General features: G+C 46.8%; 1 protein-coding gene across 1 annotated transcript in view; it reads left to right on the top strand.

The window, feature by feature from the left end:
- The window catches only part of LOC125638524 (NACHT, LRR and PYD domains-containing protein 12), a 200,602-nt gene that overhangs the window by 166,282 nt on the left and 11,877 nt on the right, over positions 1–22,443 (top strand). The window contains exon 11 of the mRNA XM_048854409.2: positions 9,282–9,452. Coding sequence (XP_048710366.2) covers positions 9,282–9,452 — 171 coding nt within the window. The remainder of the gene's footprint in view (positions 1–9,281; positions 9,453–22,443) is intronic.

Here is a 22,443-nt window from a genome sequence, read left to right as displayed (position 1 = left end):
CAGCCCCAAATCCCTCTCAACCTTATTCCCACACTTCTGGACCCGTTAAATATCCCTCCCTTCCAGCAAGCATTCATGTAATTATGTTTTTTGCAAAAGTACTTGATTACATTTCCCCAAAATAACACATTCCCCAGACACACATTTTAACAATCTGCTATCCTTTTTTTTCCGAATGTCTGCCCAAGTGAGAGGTCAAACTGACTTGGGGTTAAGATCAAAGGACGACTGACTATTCTTTTAAGCTATCCTATTTCCATAGAATAGCTAAGGCGAACAATCCTGTTAACTCCTCTGTCCACACATGATCAGTTTAATCCATTTAAAATGTCATTTGGAAGGGGAGGATTCTGATATTGTAACGTAGAGAAGCAAAATATGTTTCACATAAAGTTTTAATTTGATTTTCTCCAGAGGGTGCCAGACTCTCTGTTGGAGGAACCCTTGAGCTCTGGGCACCCTGGCACAATGATCTGAGCCCTGGTTTAATCGCTTTCTGTGGGCATGTCCACACTGAAATTAAAAACCGATGGCTGGCCTGTGTCAGCTGACTTGGGCTTGCGAGGGCTGTTTAATTTCAGTGTAGGTTTCCGGGCGCTGGCTGGAGCCTGAGCTCTAGGACTTTTGAGGTCAGAGGATCCCAGAGCCTAAGTTGGCAACCAGAGCCTGGAAGTCTATACTGCAATTAAACAGCCTCATATCCTGATCCCCGGGGCCCAAACCAGCTCGCATAGGCCAATAGTTTATGGAGGAGATAGTATGATGGGATAACATGGTTTTGGTAATTAAATATTCATGGTAAATAGGCCCAATGGCCTGTGATGGGATATTAGATGGGGTGGGATCTGAGTTACCCAGGAAAGAATTTTCTGTAGTATTTGGCTGGTGAATCTTGCCCATATGCTCAGGGTTTAGCTGATCGCCATATTTGGGTTGGGAAGGAATTTTCCTCCAGAGCAGATTGGAAGAGGCCCTGGAGGTTTTTCGCCTTCCTCTGTAGCATGGGGCACGAGTCACTTGCTGGAGGATTCTCTGCTCCTTGAAGTCTTTAAACCACGATTTGAGGACTTCAAGCTCAGACATAGGTGAGAGTTTTTTTGCAGGAGTGGTGGGTGACATTCTGTGGCCTGCATTGTGCAGGAGGTCAGACTAGATGATTATAATGGTTCCTTCTGACCTAAATATCTATGAATCTATGAATAGTGGGCGTCTAACTGCAGTGTAGACACACCCTAAGAGCACAGAAAGGCTGCTGAAATCTGTCATCTTTAAGAAAAGCTGTTTTTTTCCCTGAGACTGTATCTTGGGAACAACTTGGTCAAACATCTAAAAGTTTGGAACACGTACAGAATCTAGGCACTCATGAGGCTCACGCAACTTTCAAGGCAATCTGAGTAACTGTGTGGATTTTAGAATGGTTAGAAGAGTTGAATTTTAAACAGAAACGTGGTCTAAACCTTTAACTATAGCATCACCCTGCTATAAGAGACCAGAAAGACAAAGAATGGGGGAAGAAAATATAATTATTCCCATTTTCCAGATGGAAAATTGAGACCCATAAAGATAGAGTGACTTGCCCAAAGTCACATGAGGGAGTGGGTGGTAGAGCCAGGAGCTGAACCACAGATTTCTGAGTTCTAGTCCAGGGCTTTATCTACAAAAGCATCCTTTCTCCTGCAGAGAACCGTTGTTATTCTCTTGTATTTTCTGTCTCAGAAATGTGCTTTTTGGATTGGACACAGCCTCTCTTTTATATGGTTGTGCTTTTTCAAGTAGGGCTCCTTAACAATCAGCATTTAAAAATTAGGGCCAGTACTACTGATAGATTTTCTGACCATGATACACGTGATCTGTTGAAGTGTGTCAGAAAAATTCAAAAAGCTCTGACTGCTGACCAGACCAGACACACACAAACATCTGAAAGCTATAAAGAGGCAAAACAAAATCCAGGTAGAGTTGCCTGGGGGTGGAGGGTGGCCGTCTCCCAAATATTTTTGAAATGTCAGGTGCCATTTCCAGTATATTTGAAGGTCTTCAGACATTTCAAAGGCAAAATTCTACGCAATTAGAATAATAAGAGCATTCCTGGTGTTCATCTGGAGTTCTGCACTGGAATAACTTTCTAGTGTCTCAAATTACATATTGTTAATATAGAAGTGCATCGAAACCAGAAGACCCTAAATAGATATGATTATTTGCCAACAGATGCATACACAACTATATTCTAAAACCCAGCATCAACTTGAGTCAATTGGAGAATGTATGGAGGGGCATGAGCAGCGCCGGGATTAAGTTTCCATTCAGGTTTATCATTAAATCAGGACTGAAAACCCTTTATTTTCCACTTAACATTGTGTTAGAAGGAAAAATCGGGTTATTCTTGCCTCTGAGCTCAGTAACGATGGACTCTCTCCTCACCTTCGCAGGTGTCCTCTCTCCCCCTCTCTCTTTTAGCCTTTAAATCTTGTGGGGTTCTTCTCTTCTGCTTCAACTTGGATGCCCTCTTCTCTTCACCCCTCCCCAAATTAGGCTTCATCCCCTCAGATTCCCACCTATGCCTTTGGGTTTTTTCTCCCCTTCTTCAACCCAATCTTAGAATCTCTCCCCTCCCTCCATTGCAGGCTCCTCTTCTTCTGCCTCCAAAATACATTGGGGTCTCCTCAAACCCTTATAGACTCTGGGTGCTCACCAAGGCACGGGGGCTTCTCTCCCTTATACAAATTCAGGGGCTTTTTTCTCTCCCAAATGAGGAGATTTCCCTTCTGTGACACTCTACCCTCTGAGGGAGCGCCCTGTGACCCCCATATTCATCATTTGTATGTAACTGTGATATTGCATACAAAGCAGGCCATGTAAGGTATCATGGGAAAGGTTATGATCTGCTGAAACCCATTGTTCCATCTAAATTTGTATATCACTAATGAATATAAAGTTATGAAAATTGTATTATAAGGTTGTCACTAAAATATGCTGTGGGTTTGGGAAACGCCCAGATACTAGCTCCCGGTGTTTTATGAACTATAACATCCAGTGGGGTGAGAAAACTGCTTGCTCTAAATACTACCTAGTGTCTTACAGGTTTAAGATTCAGACTGTGCACTTATTTTGTTTTCTTTGGTAACTAACTCTGACTTTTTGCCTATCACTTCTAATCACTTAAAATCAACCTTTTGTAATCAATAAACCTATGGTATGTCTACACTATGAAATTAGGTCGAATTTATAGAAGTCGTTTTTTTAGAAATCATTTTTATATAGTCGATTGTGTGTGTCCCCACACAAAATGCTCTAAGTGCATTAAGTGCATTAACTTAGCGGAGTGCTTCCACAGTACCGAGGCAAGCGTAGACTTCCGGAGTGTTGCACTGTGGGTAGCTATCCCCCAGTTCCCACAGTCTCCGCTGCCCATTGGAATTCTGGGTTGAGATCCCAGTGCCTGATGGGGCAAAAAACATTGTCGCGGGTGGTTCTGGGTATGTGTCATCAGGCCCTCCCTCCCTCTGTGCAAGCAACAGCAGACAATCGTTTTATGCCTTTTTTCCTGAGTTACCTGTGTAGACGCCATACCACGGCAAGCATGGAGCCCGCTCAGCTCACTGTCACCATACGTCTCCTGGGTGCTAGCAGATGCGGTACTGCATTGCTACACAACAGCAGCAACCCATTGCCTTGTGGCAGCAGACGGTACAGTAGGACTGGTAGCCGTCATCGTCTTGTCCGAGGTGCTCCTGGCTGCCTCAGTAAGGTCGGTCAAGAGCGCCTGGGCAGACCTGGGCGCAGGGACTAAATTAGGAGTGACTCGACCAGGTCATTCTCTTTAGTCCTGTAGGCAGTCCTATTGTACCATCTTCTGCCGAGCAGGCAGGAGATGAGGATGGCTAGCAGTCCTATTGCACCATCTGCTGCCGAGCAGCCAGGAAATACGAGAGGGAGGGATAGCTTAGTAGGTTGAGTATTGGCCTGCTAAACCCAGGGTTTTGAGTTCAATCCTTGAGGGGGGACATTCTGTGTGACAGTTGTTTTTGTTTCTCCTTGATGTAAAGCCACCCCCTTTGTTGATTTTAATTCCCTGTAAGCCAACCCTGTAAGCCATGTCATCAGTCGCCCCTCCCTCCATCAGAGCAATGGCAGACAATCGTTCTGCGCCTTTTTTCTGTGCAGACACCATACCACGGCAAGCATGGAGCCCGCTCAGATCACTTTGGCAATTTAGGAGCACATTAAACACCACACGCATTATCCAGCAGTATATGCAGCACCAGAACCTGGCAAAGCGAAACCGGGCGAGTAGGCGATGTCAGCACGGTGACGAGAGTGATGAGGACATGGACACAGACTTCTCTCAAAGCATGGGCCCTGGCAGTGCAGGCATCATGGTGCTAATGGGGCAGGTTCATGCCGTGGAACGCCGATTCTGGGCCCGGGAAACAAGCACAGACTGGTGGGACCTCATAGTGTTGCGGGTCTGGGACGATTCCCAGTGGCTGCAAAACTTTCGCATGCATAAGGGCACTTTCAAGGAACTTTGTGACTTGCTTTCCTCTGCCCTGAAGCGCATGAATACCAAGATGAGAGCAGCTCTCACAGTTGAGAAGCAAGTGGCAATAGCCCTGTGGAAGCTTGCAACGCCAGACAGCTACCGGTCAGTCGGGAATCAATTTGGAGTGGGCAAATCTACTGTGGGGGGCTACTGTGATGCAAGTAGCCAACGTAATCAAAGATCTGCTGCTATCAAGGGTGGTGACCCTGGGAAATGTGCAGGTCATAGTGGATGGCTTTGCTGCAATGGGATTCCCTAACTGTGGTGGGGCCATAGATGGAACCCATATCCCTATCTTGGCACTGGAGCACCAAGCCGGCGAGTACATAAACCGCAAGGGGTACTTTTCAATATTGCTGCAAGCACTGGTGGATCACAAGGGACGTTTCACCAACATCAACGTGGAATGGCCGGGAAAGGTACATGACACTCGCATCTTCAGGAACTCTGGTCTGTTTCAAAAGCTGCAGGAAGGGACTTTATTCCCAGACCAGAAAATAAACAATGGGGATGTTGAAATGCCTATAGTTATCCTTGGAGACCCAACCTATCGCCTTAATGCCATGGCTCATGAAGCCATACACAGGCAGCCTGGACAGTAGTCAGGAGCTGTTCAACTACAGGCTGAGCAAGTGCAGAATGGTGGTAGAATGTGCATTTGGACATTTAAAAGCGCGCTGGCGCAGTTTACTGACTCGGTTAGACCTCGGCAAAACCAATATTCCCACTGTTATTACTGCTTGCTGTGTGCTCCACAATATCTGTGAGAGTAAGGGGGAGACATTTATGGTGGGGTGGGAGGTTGAGGCAAATCACCTGGCTGCTGGTTACGCACAGCCAGACACCAGGGCGGTTAGAAGAGCACAGGAGGGCGTGGTGAGCATCAGAGAAGCTTTGAAAACCAGTTTCATGACTGGACAGGCTACGGTGTGAAAGTTCTGATTGTTTCTCCTTGATGAAACCCCCCGCCCCTTGGTTCACTTTACTTCCCTGTAGGCTAACCACCCTCCCCACCTCACTTCGATCAGCACTTGCAGAGGCAATAAAGTCATTGTTCCTTCACATTCATACATTCTTTATTCATTCATCACACAAATAGGGGGATAACTACCAAGGTAACCCAGGAGAGGTAGTGGAGGAGGGAAGAACAAGGCCACACAGCACTTTAAAAGTTTAAAACTTTAAAACTTATTGAATGCCAGCCTTCTGTTGCTTGGGCAGTCCTCTGGGGTGGAGTGGCTGGGTGGCCAGAGGCCCCCCCACCGCGTTCTTGGGCGTCTGGGTGAGGAGGCTATGGAACTTGGGGAGGAGGGGTTGTAGCGGCGGTCTGTGCTCCTGCTGCCTTTCCTGCAGCTCAACCATACGCTGGAGCATATTGGTTTGATCCTCCAGCAGCCTCAGCATTGAATCCTGCCTCCTCTCATCACGCTGCCGCCACCTTTCAGCTTCAGCCCTCTCTTTAGCCCGCCACTTCCTCTCTTCAGCCTGCCATCTCTCCTCCCAGTCATTTTGTGCTTTCCTGCACTCTGACATTGTCTGCCTCCATGCATTCGTCTGTGCTCTGTCAATGTGGGAGGACAGCATGAGCTCAGAGAACATTTCATCACGAGTGCTTTTTTTTCGCCTTCTAATCTTCTCTAGCCTCTGGGAAGGAGAAGATCCTGTGATCCTTGAAACACATGCAGCTGGTGGAGAAAAAAAAAAGGGACAGTGGTATTTAAAAAGACACATTTTATAGAACAATGGGTACACTCTTTCACGGTAAACCTTGCTGTTAACATTACATACATAGCACATGTGCTTTCGTTACAAGGTCGCATTTTGCCTCCCCACAGCGCGTGGCTAGCCCCTCCCCCTTCCCCATGGCTAACAGCAGGGAACATTTCTGTTCAGCCACAGGCAAACAGCCCAGCAGGAACGGGCACCTCTGAGTGTCCCCTTAAGAAAAGCACCCTATTTCAACCAGGTGACCATGAACGATATCATTCTCCTGAGGATAACACAGAGAGATAAAGAACGGATGTTGTTTGAACGCCAGCAAACATACACTGCAATGCTTTGTTCTACAGTGATTCCCAAGGATGTGCTACTGGCCTGGAGTGGTAAAGTGTCCTACCATGGTGGATGGAATAAGGCTGCCCTCCCCAGAAACCTTTTGCAAAGGCTTTGGGAGTATATCTAGGAGAGCCACGAATGCCAGGGCAAATTAATCATTACACATGCTTGCTTTTAAACCGTGTATAGTATTTTAAAAGGTACACTCACCAGAGGTCCCTTCTCTGCCCGGTGGGTCCGGAAGGCAGCCTTGGGTGGGTTCGGGGGGTACTGCCTCCAGGTCCGTATGAGAAACCGTTCCTGGCTGTCGGGAAAAACGGTTTCTCTGCTTGCTGTGAGCTATCTACAACCTCATCATCATCATCTTCCTCGTCCCCAAAACCTGTTTTCATGTTGCCTCCATCTCCATTGAAGGAGTCAAACAACACAGCTAGGGTAGTGGTGGCTGAACCCCCTAAAATGGCATTCAACTCATCATAGAAGCGGCATGTTTGGGGCTCGGACCCAGAGCGGCCGTTCACCTCTCTGGTTTTTTGGTAGGCTTGCCTCAGCTCCTTAAGTTTCACGCGGCATTGCTTCGGGTCCCTGTTATGGCCTCTGTCCTCATGTCCTGTCATTCTCCTGGGAGATTTTGACAAATGTTTTGGCATTTTGAAAACTGGAACGGAGTTCTGATAGCACGGATTCCTCTCCCCATACAGCGATCAGATCCCGTACCTCCCGTTCGGTCCATGCTGGAGCTCTTTTGCGATTCTGGGACTCCATCATGGTCACCTCTGCTGATGGTCACCTGAAGTTTGCCATGCTGGCTAAACAGGAAATTGAAATTCAAAAGTTCGCGAGCCTTTTCCTGTCCTGTTGAGAGTCCTGTCCAGAGCGGTCACAATGCAGCACTCTGGGATAGTTCCTGGAGGACAATACCATCTAATTGCATCCACAGTACCCCAAATTCAAGCCAGCAAGACCGATTTCAGCACTAATCCCCTTGTCAGGGATGGAGTAAGGAAATCGATTTTAAGGGCCCTTTAAGTCAAAAAAAAGGCTTCGTCGTGAGGACAGGTACAGGGTTAAATCGATTTAACGCTGCTAAATTTGACCACAACTCCTAGTGTAGACCACGGCTTAGTTTAATGTTTATCCTTACCAGAGAGTTTGATTGAAGTGGTCTGTAAATCTGCTCAGTTTACAAAGGCTGGTGAATGTCCACTTTCCATTTAATTTCCAATCAATAAACTTCCATTTCTCAAGAAAGGATCTTGAGCAGTGCAAGACGGTATATTCCTAAAGTTCAACTCATGGAGCTGGGGGGATTTCGTTGAGGCCTTTCTCTGTGATTCATGCGTTGCTCTGTGAGCATTCACGGAATCTAGCTGGATATGAGGCTCCACACGCAGCTGTACTGAGTTGTGAGAGCACCTGGAGGGGTTTGCTGCTTGCCACCAGTCTGGCATTGTGAGAGACCACCCAAAATAGAGAGTAAAGGGGATACCGCGGTCCCACAGTTACAGGTTGCACCCCGGGGGTCCCGTCAGACCTCCCCATTTGGCAGAGTAACAATATTTTAAGGCAAATGAGGTGATGAAGGAGGCCGTGCAGATGACAGCTCTGGTGGAAGGGGTTTCTCAACATGTGTGCAAGATTTAGCAGGTGGGGGTGGGATCATGTTTGGGTATGCAGGGCGCTCATTGTGAGGCCTCGAAGGAGGACAAAGACAGTTATACTTGCGGGTGGTCTTTGAAGTGCACATGGACATAGCCAGCCTGCTGCCATGGTTACCACTTCACTTGGCTAGCAGCTCCATCAGGAGCCCAGACTCTGCAGGGGGGTTACAGAAACCAGCAAAACTTCTGCTTTTATAACCTCACCAGAGACTCTGGAACAGGCGCTGCAAAAAGCGTCACACAGTCGCCCTCCTTTCAGGGGCTCTTCCCTCCTCAAACCCTGGGGAACTCCCTGCCAGGGGGATCTTCTTCTCCTTGTCTTTCATGCTTTGATGATCCCTGGTCTCAGAGGAAGGTGGGTGTGATGCTGCCAGTGCTGGGCCTCGCAGCTGCCTCTCCTCCCCAGGCCTGAGGGTCAGAGGGAGGGCAGAGACAGGAGACGTCTGTGCCGTGATCGCGGAGGGTCAGGATCTCCCAGCTACTGCTGCTCTGAGCCTGGCCCAGCTGTCTGAGGAGGGGGCTCCCCCTACAGCTGCCCTGTAACAATGGACCTGCTCTGATTGGGTCGCACCGTCCTGGGGCTGATCAGTGGTAAGACCAACCTGATTGGTCAGGAGCTGAGTGGGCAGGACTTAAAGGGCAACTTTTTACTCTTTCTGAATTGTGGTTGGCCAATGGAAAGGGTGAGGGGGCGGGGCTTAGGAAGGAGTCTTTCCCAAAAGGTTATTCCTCATTCGTCCGTGGCAGAGGTTGGAGGTGTCTCGGCCCTTCTCCCTATTCTTGCTCTTGCTTGGTGAAGGGCAAAGGGCAAGGGGTGGAGTTTAGACAGGAAGTCCCACCCACTGTTTGTTTCTCACTGGACAAAAGGTGGGTCTTCGGACAGAGTCTGTAGCAGGATTTCTGGCTCATTCTCGATGCTGATTGGTCAGGCAGAGTGGCTGGTGGGTGGGGCCACCTGTTTGAGCAGCTGTGACGATCCCCATTCATATCATGATCTCCCTTCTCCGTCTTTCTCTCTCCTGCAGCTTGCGGAGCTGCGGTGTGACAGCCGCTGGCTGCGGGGATCTCGCCCCTGTTCTCAAAACCAGCCAGAGCCTGACAGAGCTGAACCTGCGTGGTAATAATCTGGGAGATGCCGGAGTGCGGCTGCTGTGTAAGGGGCTGACACACCCGAACTTCAAACTGCAGAGACTGGAGTAAGTAACAGCCGGCAGAGAGAGGGAGAGGCTACTATCTGGAAAACCACCCATCACAGGACTTGGGTATCTCCGGGGAATGTTACAATAACTGCATCTGAGTACCACCCCTGGCACTGTGAGTCCAAATCCAACCCAGGGCAGAAATCTGAAGTAAAAGAAGCAGGCGTATTGCTCCAATCTGCTTCTGTTACAGGGGGATTTTAATTGGAGGGAAATAGGATCTGAGTGTGGCAAAATATGCAGAAGGCACTGAAACTATTGTTTGAAAATAAAATAACTACACAAGCAACTGCTTGTTAGGAGGGGAGGACAATTGGGGGTGAAAGAATAGGTGGGAGGAGGGGTTGAGGCTCAGAAAATGGGGGTCTAGCAGGAGTGGGAAGGAGACGGATGGGAGCTGGAGAGGGGGACATGAGGGTCTGCAATGGGCACAGGGGGAAAATAGTTTGTGTGAGCCACAACCTGTGTTTCCCCAGCCCCTCTACAGCGATGTGTCCTCCCCCATCCCTGCTGCCCTCAGGTGAGCCATGTGACAGGGGGATTGCTTGCTGTGGGTGTCTGAGCCCATTTCCCTACCCCACATGAGAGCCAAGGTCTGGGGAATCCCTGCCCAATAGCTTAGAAATGGCATGTTCAGAGATGCACCAAGAACAAAGTGCTGAGACTGGGGCAAGGAGCTAAGAACTGATACGCTTGGAACATATCAGAAACTCTGCAGCACTGAGGAGGGGGAAGGGAACAACCACTGAAAGGAATGGAGCAGTTCATATATCTGAGCTATTTTTCAGGCTATACTCATCCCCATGCGGTAGTCTCTTTCAGCTGTGAACATCTCATTAACTGAATGGGCCATATAACACCAGTCTGAGCCTTCAACTTTGAGGTGGGAAATCTGAGAATGAACTTAAATATGTGGGAAAAATTAAATTAAGTTAAACGCCCACACAACCTTAACTCTGCCCTCTCTGAATGATGTCTCAGAATGACCATAACATACACTTTTGCAATCTGTCATTTCATTTGCTGGACTGATGCTACCTGCCCTTGCCCTACACTCAAACACTGAGCCTACTCCGCTGAGAGAATGCCACATTTGTAAAATTTAACAACCCCTTCATACCCTTTACAATCCCTTCAGACTTGCACACAGGTTACCACCTCAACCTGTACTTTCCCCTACCCATCATTAAATCCACAGACTGCTCTCACATCCCACCTCACTACTGACAATAGCCATAGCACCCAGTGCCCTGCTACTGACACAACCTCCACAATTCTCTACTGGAATGATGCCAACTGGAACCTCATGGCTTACATGAACCTCTTTCTTTTGAGAATATACAGGAGGAAGACTCAGACACAGAGCTCCTTGTATCACAGTCACAGCTCTTCCCGGTTGCTTGAGCTTCTTCCTCCACTATTCAATACAATTACACGTAACACAGTAAATTTATCTGGAGTGCATGCACTTATTTCCAGTGACTCTTGCCAGCTCCAAGGGGCAGAGTTAAGGTTGTGTGGGTGTTTACCTTCACTCTCTATTTCCTAGTTTTCTGAAGTGTGAGAAGGGCATAAGCTATCACTTGCCACCCTTAACTCTGAATTCAACAAGATTTGTCATGTAATTAGTGTATTACAGTATTGCTTAAGTGCCCCAGCTGCGATCAGGGCCTCAGTGTGTTAGGCACTAGACATGTTGTATTGGCAGGTGTCACCAGTCAGTTGTCTTATAGTTGTCCAAGTTCTTTTTTAGCACTTAAGCAAGGTTTAGTCTTGGGGTGACACGTGTTGTGTTAGTTTTATTGGGTTTCGCAAGGTTTGGTGGAGATGTAGTTTTGGGAAGGAGGGAATTGTGTAAAAGTCAGAGAGTTTGCTGTCTGCATTGCACTTTGATTACAGCCTATTCTGGAGGCAGATTTCTGCTTGGGAGTTTCGTGTTGGGCTGAGAACCCTGAAAGAGGAGACAGCCCTTTATGCTGTGTGACCGTCTCATTCCAGGACAAAGGCAAGGGGAAGGAAATATTATTCCCACTTTTCATATGAAAAAATGAGACCTAGAAAGATGGAATGACTTTCCCAAGGTCAAACAGGTAGTGTATGGTAGAGTCAGGAACTGAATACAGATCTCCCAAGTTCTCATCCAGGGTTTTAACTGCACAACCAGGCTTTCTCTTGCAGGGAGCTGTGTTCATTCTTGTGTTTCTTGATTTCAGAAATGTGCCTTTTTAATGGACATTGTCTTTTTTATATGGTTAAGGTTATTAAGGCAGAGCTATTTAACCAGAGTTCCACTTTGGCGTCCCTCTGGATTACACCAACCAGAAACTCCCATCAGGGTAGAAACCAAGACCACAGAGCTAAATCTGGCAGCTCCCTTAAAGGGACAGTGCACCCTGTGACAGCATGTTAAAATGTCTCAGCAAAAGGAGCCTTAACGTCTCATAATTGAGTAAAAAGAAAAGGAGTACTTGTAGCACCTTAGAGACTAACCAATTTATTTGAGCATGAGCTTTATGAAGTGAGCTGTAGCTCACGAAAGCTTATGCTCAAATAAATTGGTTAGTCTCTAAGGTGCTACAAGTACTCCTTTTCTTTTTGCGAATACAGACTAACACGGCTGTTACTCTGAAACCTGTCATAATTGAGTGTTCTACTCAGAATGTAGAGGATGGCCCTGGGATGACACATATGAGAGAAAATCTTTAGGGAATTAAAAAATATATATATTGTCACTGGGCACTAGCACTGAACTAACTTGAGATTAACGTAGAGCCCAAAATTCCAATTGATTGGTCATGGGTGGGGTTGTCCTCGTGCATGATGACTATATTGTGGCATATGCTTTCAAAGCACTGGTTAAACAGAACACTTCCCTTTGAGAGACACATGCTGGCTGTTGTGTGTGGGGTATATTCTAGCCTTACTGATTACTGACCATATATGTTCATGAAACTTAGGTGCCGGAAGCCATATTACACAATCCACTTTGCAAAGCATCACCTGCCATTTTATTGTGATGATTACAATACTTGGAATTTTTGGGCCTCAGCTCCTGGAGTCATGTGAATAATTTAGAATTTCAGCTTAAAATTTATTGATAATTATGTTTCTAGGCCCTCAGGATTGTGGAGAAAAGATTAAGAATGTGAACCATGTGTAACCTACACACTCAGGAACTAGCAGGCTAAGAAAAAGAAACACAAAAGCATTAATTTAAATCATGATTTTGGGATCTTGAAGTCTGACTTTTGAACTTCTGCAATTGGCAATACTGCCTATTGTTGTCAGATGTCACTCGGTCAAATGTTGATAACTGTTTGGCTGCATGCATGTGCTCCCTCTGTGTGCTCTGCATAGACAGCTGGCAAAGCAGACCCCAAGAGAACCCCCAGTGATCACAGAATCATATAAGGTACGAAGGCACACGACCAGGTTTATTGGAAAACGAAGCACAGTAATAATTTCCAGTAGACTACGGGATTTACTACAAATATGTGCCCCCTGACAATGGACTAAACTCAGTCAGTGGCAGGCTTTTCCAGTGCCCCCTAAGCTGGACAAAGACAGCCCCTCTGCGATACATTTTTATATACAGATACAAACAAGTTACACCTCACTCCTGACGTATCAAGGTGCCGCTATTACATTGTACATGTTGGTTGGATCATAACATCCCTATTTGTCATGCTGTCATCCTGACCTTATCCTTAGGATGGGTCACTATGTTCTTGTTATCTATGGGGAGTTTGCCTGTATCAAGGTGTTCTGGTACCACCTTTCTGGAATGTGCTTGCACGAGTGTTCTGTGCCTAGCAATATCAGCCCTATGCTTGCCAAATTCTGTGAGCAGGGCCTGCCTGTTGTTCACAACCTGACTTTGCTTTATATTACCAAGTTTTGATCATTACTTTAACCCAGGCCTTAGGACTCATACCAGCCCTCTGATACATGCCCTATATTTCAGGCTGTCTTCCTAATACAGCTAGATGTCAGAAAATAATTATGACCCTACAAAAGTACTTATTAATGTGAAAGAAAGGCCCAGAAAGAAGCTCCTTAAAGCTGCTGTGGTTTTAAGGCCATCTATAAATGATGAAATCAGGGAGATACAAGAAGAGCAGTTTGGCTCCAGTACTACCCACTTCCAAAACAACCTTTCACAGGCTCAGACAAGAAACAAAAAATGACCAACCTCACAACAGCATGACAAAGTAATTGTAGATGGCCGGCCAGGGGAATAATCCCTTGTACCCCCACCATAGAACCACACTGGTACAATATATATTGTAACATCAGGGGTATTGGAAGGAATGAGGCTAGACCACAATACCTAAAATCGAAAAATGTCTTAACACAGCAGTACCTGTTTCCCACGGAGCAGAAACGGGCAGCACCACCAACCATAAGAACACTTTGTTTCAATTTCCCATTCCCTCAGCCTCTCTCTCTCTCTCTCTCTCTCGCCACAACCCCCTGCAGCCCAGCCACTGGGGGAGAAGAAGCCCATTACAATTTAATTTAATAATAATAGAGATGAAATTGCTGCACATGGTAGAATTCTATGCAAAGGACATTGGCCCAATACCATATAATACCAAGCGTAACCCACAGCTGTGTCAATGTGGGGCTATTTTATTGATTTTCCAGGGGGCCGATTAGATTTTCAAGCTGAAATGTAACAAACTAGATTAGCCAATCTGAAATGTGTTTAGCCAGAGTGTTAGCAGACTAAGGTTAATGCTAGGTTCTTTTCAAGTCAGCTTTTTCCTTGGACAGTATTTCTCAGATCAGGACACATGGGGCTCTTAACTGGCCAACACTTTATAAATTCCCCCAGAACCACACATGTAAATACAAGGCAGTTTATCTGTCAGGTGTAGATAAACAAATATACTAGGCATGTACTGAACACAAAGAACACATGCAGTCTTGGAAGTGGTTAACATAGACCAGCACTGGGGTCCAGAAACTATACCACGGAACAACACAAATCACCAACATTTCTTATTACATCTACTTATAATCCTTAGTTATCAGTTCTTTATTCCCACTAACACATTTATCCCACTTTAACTAATTCTAACATTCAGTTGTCATAATGCATATATATAAAATAAAATAAAAAGAACACAGAGAAATACAATTGGTGGTGATCTCCAGTTGGTGGTGTCGATGTACAACAAATCTCTCAGAAGCTTTTCTTAGTCAGAGGGATTTTATATTTCATTCATTTTAAAAAAAATCCTTGTAAAATGCTAATTTCAAAGCAACTGGCCATTGTATATAATGACTGGAGGTCAGAGATTCTAAAGGCATTCTTCACTTTCTGTCATCAGAGGAAAAGCCCATGTGGGTAGAAGCTGTCAGCCTATTTGGTTTCAGGGAATGATCATTCACCTCTGACTGTTTGGACTTTTACAAGGAAATTAGATGCAAAGCGGAGATCCCCAGAGACAATCTGGGTACCCTGAAAAGACTTTTAGGACACTGGCAATTTATTACATCACAGCCACAATCTGTAATTACAAACTGTGACTCACCTCTTAATATAATTTACCTGCTTTAACTTCTCAGTTGCTCTCATTTCCTTTTCTTAGCCAATAAACTAACGCCTAATGCAGGTTCCCCTTTTCTCTCCCAAGAACATCAGATCCATAACCTGGAGGGCTGAGGTGCTTCTGTCGCCATCTACCCCACCAGGCCTCTATCCAGGTCTCAGAGCTCTCCCTATCAGTTTGTGGATGGATAGGACTCATCTCAGAGCTGTTTGTATTATCCTTTTATTCCCACCATCCCTGCTGTTTAGCCTCTTCCTTGTCTTCTCTCTTGATGATGAGAAGGTGCCACTCTCCGTTACATGGCCTGCAGTAGACAGGAACCATCTGCTATCAAAGACCCTTGCCCATCCACAAACCAGTAGTGAGAAAAAGCCACCTGTCAGGGATTTCCCGTCTCCATTTTCCTTCCCTCCCCCTGGCTGTTGGAGTCACTACTAAGCTACAGATCCCCCTGCTGAGTGCACCTGCAGCATCCTGTTCTCTCCTGAGGAGCGAGACCTGCAGGTCTGTAGCAGTAACCGAGTTTGTTACTTGATCATGTACATTTTATGCTCCAATACTTAAACTAGAAGAATTTGCTCTGGCAGCTAATGGCATGTGCAGAGACTATTGTCAAGAGCTGGTCAAGAACTTACCACTGGAATGATTTCCTGAAGGAAAATGCAGCTTCCGCAAAATAGAAACTTTGTGTGTGAGAATATTTTGATTTTGCATAAATATTTTGATTTTTCATCAGAAAAATCAAAATGATTTTTTCTTTTTTGATTTGGGTTGGTTCAACCTAAATCAGAACTTTTTTGTTGAACTGACCCAAAACATTTCATTCAACTGTATGTCCCTATTAGCACATTGCCTTATGGGAGTTATACCTCAGGTCATCATTCTTCTATGAGCTAGGCTCCCTGGAGGTCTACATCTCCCACAGTGCAGTGTGGGCTCTCCTCTGACCAAAAGGTGTGATGCATCATGGGAGGATGGAGGCTGCATCATGGGAGACCTAGTCCATGCAGGAACCCTGGGCACAGGGGGGAGTGGCTGCGTGAGGTTCCCAAACTACAATTGCAGGAGGCAATGCACAATAATAGGAAGGTGAAGCTTAATGCAAAATATTTCATTTGGGTTGAGAGGGCGGAAACCAAAAGTTCCTTCATTTCTAGACTGATTTTTTTTTTTAATTTCTGTTCCACAAAAATTGACACCTCATCTTTTTGTCACGCTTCGGAATGAAAACAAAAGTTGAAATATCGGAATTTCTGTGCTGGATGGAAAATTTGACTTTTGCTCAGCTCTGCCGTTGAATGAGCTTGATCATTGAATTCTTTACGTTCAAAATACTTTGGACCTAACTCTTAAATGAGGACTCAGGCCCTGTGAGTCACTTTCAAAAAACATAGAAACCACCATGAAAAGCTTTTTCTATTTTTACTTCAATCTGTGACTAAAGTGATTGTTATTTTAAATGCTCACTGAAGACTCCACTTGGATCCCTGACAAACTTAACAAAACAACTTTTAGCTACATTATTTTTCTTTTAACTTCAGGTTTTCCTTTAAACGTGTCTTTGGGTTTTAAAACTTGTTTTTATTATAATAGTATGTAGTCGCTCCCCCCTTTTCTCTCCCAGATGCTTGCTATCACCAATATGCGTGGTATTTTCTCCCGACTCCTTGCACGGATCAGGTTCTGGGTTCTTTTTCTTTTTTGGCTCCTGGTATCTCTACTCAAAGAGATATTTAGTTTACAATAGAAACAAATGTACATGAGGAGGTCTTTCACCATATCTTTTACTGGAAACCAAACACTCCAGCCATTGAGCTACAAAATTTGGCCCTTTTACAGAACCTCTTCTACAGTTTACCCATGAGCAGGCTCTGGCATCTCCCATTGAGCACCAAATACAGTACTGATTTGGTAAACAGATGTTCCATGTGTTTGTTCCTTAGTCATGGTTCATGACCCACCAGTTTGATAGTGCAGGTGAAGCTCATTAGCCATCATTATGCTGGGGGGTGTTCTCCTGTTTGGGTTCCAATATCTCAATGAAAAGTTGCTCCAATGAGCTTCTCTGTTCATCCAGCCAACCATCAACAACTCAGGTGATGGCAGAATAAATTCCACATTTTACTTACAGTACAGGTTGGACCTCTCTAAACCGGACTTCCATGCATCCGGCAACATCCCTTATCCAGCATTAGAGGGTGCTCCGGGGCTGAATCGCTCACAGAGAAGAGCCGAGGGCCCCACACTCAGTAACTCCTCCCCCGCCCTCCCAGAGCTTCTGGAGCAGTGTTCAAGCTCAGGAAGGGAGGGGGAGGAATGGGGACTGTGGGGCACTCAGGGGAAGATGAGGAAAAGTGGCTGTATAGCCTTCTGGCTGGGTGCCGGGAGCACAGCACTGCAGCTGACAGTGGGGCCAGGAGTGCAGCCCCACGGCCATGCTCCCAGCACCCCACTGATGGACACAGGTTGCACTCCTGGCTCCACAGCCGCCCCGCCTCTTCCCCTGAGCGCCTCCCCCCCAACCAATCCCCGCCCTGTCAATGCTGGGCTGGCACCTGCTGTCGGAGCAGAGCCCTGCAGCTGGCTCTGTGTCCAGTTTTGGGCCCCACACTACAAGAAGGATGTGGATAAATTGGAGAGAGTCCAGCGAAGGGCAACAAAAATGATTAGGGGTCTGGAACACATGACTTATGAGGAGAGGCTGAGGGAGCTGGGATTGTTTAGCCTGCAGAAGAGAAGAATGAGGGGGGATTTGATAGCTGCTTTCAACTACCTGAAAGGGGGTTCCAAAGAGGATGGCTCTAGACTGTTCTCAGTGGTAGCAGATGACAGAACGAGGAGTAATGGTCTCAAGTTGCAGTGGGGGAGGTTTAGGTTGGATATTAGGAAAAACTTTTTCACTAAGAGGGTGGTGAAACACTGGAATGTGTTACCTAGGGAGGTGGTAGAATCTCCTTCCTTAGAGGTTTTTAAGGTCAGGCTTGACAAAGCCCTGGCTGGGATGATTTAACTGGGAATTGGTCCTGCTTCGAGCAGGGGGTTGGACTAGATGACCTTCTGGGGTCCCTTCCAACCCTGATATTCTATGAAAGACCCTCCCCTGATCCGGAAAATTCCCTGGTTCAGGGTGCCAGGCCAGGGAGGAACAACCTGTAGTTGTAGCTGCAGCACCCCAGCCAGCGTCCCCAGAGCCACAAAGGGCATCCCAACCACCGACCGAGGGAAGGACAACCCCCATCCCGGGGACCGACAAACAGGTCACCACAGCCTGAAGGGTCAGCCCTATCTCCAGAATCCCCATGCTGGACCACACTGTGAGGAGGCAGCGACCTCACTAGATGGCTTAGTGACCTCACACAGACCATCCAGCTCAAAACCGACACGAGACAGGTCAGTGCTCCCCCACATGTAACCTCGCACCACGCTGCCATCAGAACAGCCAGCACCACCTCGCAGGCTGCCCGGTGAGACGCAGCAGACGGAGGAGCTGCCCGAAGACCCCAGACCGCACAGCAAGACCTCGCCCCTAGAAAATCCAGCACTACCTCCAGGGCTGCCCAGTGAGACCCCATCCTCAGAAGATCCCATGTTCCACCAAGGACCCCCCCAGTTAAAAGCTGCCTGCAGGAGAACCAGCACCGGTCCCAGTGCTTCCAAGCAAGACTGCGTCCCTCTCAGATCCAACACCAGCACTTCTAGAAACCCCCTCCCTCCTGAAAGAGCCAGCACTGCCCCAGCAACACTGGGAGAAGTCCCCCCTACCACACCAGTGACCCTGCCTCAAGATCCGACTGAGAACCGCTCTCGACTTCAGGAGGTAACAAGGCAGCAGGTTGTACCTGCAGCAGCTACCCAGCCCGAGCCTGCCAAGACGGGGCAGCCAGAGGAGCGGCAGCCATGGGCAAGGGCTGCCACACCATGGCAAAAAGCCTGGATGGAGGAGCTGGAGAAGACGGACTCCTTCGAAGACTCTGACGCCCTTATGGACAGACTGACCGTGGAACTGTCTGCAGAAATCACATCCAGGAGGAGGAAACCCCAAGAGGGCATGCTTTTATATAGTGCTTTTCCTCAGTAGCACTCAAACATATTTACATCATTTATCCCCATTTTACAGATGGGAAATCAAGGCGCAGGGAGATGAAATGACTAACCTAAGCTCACTCAGCGCCAGCAGCAGAGCTAGGAATAGTTCCAGTCCAATGGTCTTTCCACTAGGATGCATGGTTGCTTTGTGATCCCTAAGTGCTCCTCTGCCTCCCATACATTTTGTTATAGCGGAAAGGGGATAGTGGTTGTACTTTGAAATGTTTACAATGAGCAGCCGCTAACAGGACGAGTGAGAGAAATCTCTTCCATGCTTTATGTCCCAAAACCGTGACAGTTTTATTACAGGGTTGTTACATAACTTTTAGCAGGTGAGAGAAGACTGGTGTGTCTTTCTCCTTCTCCACCCTCTACACAAACATTCCCTGCAACATGTAGCCCCTGAACCAATATTTCCAGCTCACGGTCTCTTTCCCATCCCATTAAGCCAGTGGTTCCCAAACTTTAACTACTCGCGAACCCCTTTCACTAAAATGTCAAGTCTCGTGAACCCCCTCCTAAAAATGAACGTGTGCAGGGATTTTCTCCCTTACCTGAGCATAAATTATAAAAGCCGTGATCTAGGAGATATAAAATTTGTTTTATGACATGCTTATTACGCTATTTATTACTAATTATTATTTATCATTACAGTATTTTTATTACATTATGAAAACGGCAACACTCTTCCAAGATCTCACTTTTCTAGCTTGTATCACTTTGATTAAGCCAGTTATAAGACAAGGCTCCTATGTTTCATCAAGGAGTATCAAATGTGAAACAGCATGAAGGTATTTAAGAAGCCAACTCAAAGAGTTCCTCCTACACAAGCATTCAGGTCTTGAGCAGTCCAGGCAAACAACACACGATACAACAAAGCTTAAATTTGTTCTTCATAATAACTTTAAAAACAACACTAGCAGCCTATTTAATTTGAAAAACAGCAAAACAAATCCCCAAGAGCCCCCTGTAACATTTCGCGAACCTCCAGGAGTTCACAAACCCCAGTTTGGGAACCACTGCATGAAGCCATTGGTTGGTACTGTAGAAGCCATAAACATGTAAGAAGCATCTCCTTGCTGTCTCCTGCCCTATGCTGCTGAATGCGCATATCACAGGCAGCCGCTTAATGGAGGGCTGCACACTCCCTTGGTTACACAGTCCAAACGGCACACAGAGGTGGGCCCCTCACTCCCACTATCCAGCTCCAGTTGGAACTCCTGCCCCTGCTTCAGCTAGACTTCCCCAGCCATGTCCCAGGTCCACCCAATCCACTCCTCCTCCAAACTGGGACACTCCCCTCACACATTCTGGCCAGCCTCCCCCCTTCCCCCCACACAGGGGTGATGTGAATTTTAATTATTCCTTGTCTGGATTTCAGATGTTAAATTTGTTACCTTCATTTCCACCCCCATCCCAGATCCCAGGGAGTTTCAGGGAGAGGAGCTCAGATCCCCCAAACAGGAGCAGGGTCCCTCAGCTCCCAAAACTTACAGTGGGCAGGGAGAGGGGCTCCGAGCCCTGTAAAGGGGTAGGTGTCCCATAGATCTCAGCACACCCACAGAAGGGGAAAATGCAGTGCTGACAGGACCCCTCACTTAAACCCCCATCTTCTTCTGCTACCACTCACATTGTAGCTTGATCTATAGATTATGAATATAAATTTCCAGTTATTACTTTGAGGGTAGACAGGTTGTTGTCCCAAGATCAGGCCCAGTATCATTAAAATTATTAGATAGTTGGGAACCCCGATATGCACAGGTGCAACACTCACATTATAGGAACTCTTTTATATTTACAAATATAGAATTTCTTAATACATTTAGCAAAGTCGCACACACTCTAACTCAATAAGGTAGATAGAGATACTACAGAAGGTACATCAGAACATCCCTACTCACGCCATCCTTGCAGGACAACGTGAAATGTTAGCCATTATCTTCTTCATCACAGTCATCTTCCTCATCTTCACCAGAGGCCATCATTCTGGCCCCTCCTAAGGGCTACATCTCTCTCTCTCTTCCACCCGCCCACAGGCTGGGATGCCACTTTTATAATATGTTACACTGACATTTACCGTGTCTAATGCCTATTCAGTAGGGGTTTCTCCCCTTTTCCTTATTTGTATTTCCACCTCCCCTTATCAATGAGATTCTCTGCACCTTGAAGTCTTTAAACCATGATTTGAGGACTTCAATAGCTCAGACATAGATTTATCGCAGGAGTGGGTGGGTGAGATTCTGCGGCCTGCATTGTGCAAGAGGTCAGACTAGATGATCATAATGGTCCCTTCTGACCTTAATATCTATGAATCTATGAATGTTCAGATGTCCTTCTACTACAGGTTAGTCTATTCATGATTTCATCCCATTATCGTATACGTCAATTCATTGCCATGGCACTCTTGGATGTCCCGTCCAAAACCTCCAGAAGCTGGTCTTAGTTCATGTTCTGTGGTTGGCTAATCTCATTATGGACAAAATTCCCCCCTACACTCTACTTCTAGTTCCCCAAAATGTGTGAGTTATCTGAGTTTATCTGTGCCAGAGGTCGTAGGCCTCAAGCTCCATGCTAACTGGTGAAGCCAGTGTCTTACAGGATACGAGCCTGTAGGTTCCTTGCATTCCTGCTGAATATAATAAAGTAGAATATAAAGCAAAGCAGTGAATATAATAGAGGTAAGCTGGCCAACTGGGCTACAACATTCTCAAACTCCTCCTACTTTTCCACTCCCCCAATCCCTATCCCTCTCTCTTTTCTGAGCTCACCAAAGCATCTCCACACAACCACTTGTTCCCATGTGTCTTTTGGGGCACTGGGTGTAGGGGGGTCTCGTGGGGCACTGTGCAGTGTATTGGGGAGGCAGTTAAGGGGTGCTGGGCAGTTGTGGGGGGTCTGTGGGCAGGGGTGGAGTTGTGCAGGGTGCAGTGCAATTGTAGGGGGTCTGTTAGGGAGTCTCTGGGAAGCGGGGTGCTACGATAGGGTCTGTGTCGGAGTCTCAGCAGGGCGGCGCTAGGCATAGGGATCTGGATGAGGAGGGTGTCAGCGGGGTGTGTGTGACTCAGCGCAGGTCTGCCTAGAGGGGACAGGGTGCGTGAACAGTACAGGGCAGTGTATGTCTGGTGGCTGCCGGTTTGTGAACAGTGCCCTGAGGCTGTGCTGGGGGGAATGGGGCCACCCGCTCCATGCCCTGCCCCATTGCCCCCATGGGGGTTCACAAATATGTTTGATGCCAGGCCCAGAAAAAGGTTAATCTGGCCTGGTGAAGTGTACCCGTGCCCAGCTTCTCATCCCAGTCTCAGCAGTGTGCTTGGTGCTTGCTCGGAGCATGCTTGTTCTAAACT

The sequence above is a fragment of the Caretta caretta genome, chromosome 6, assembly GCF_965140235.1.
Source record: "Caretta caretta isolate rCarCar2 chromosome 6, rCarCar1.hap1, whole genome shotgun sequence".
Lineage (NCBI taxonomy): Eukaryota > Metazoa > Chordata > Testudines > Cheloniidae > Caretta > Caretta caretta.
This window is presented reverse-complemented; position numbering and strand designations above follow the sequence as displayed.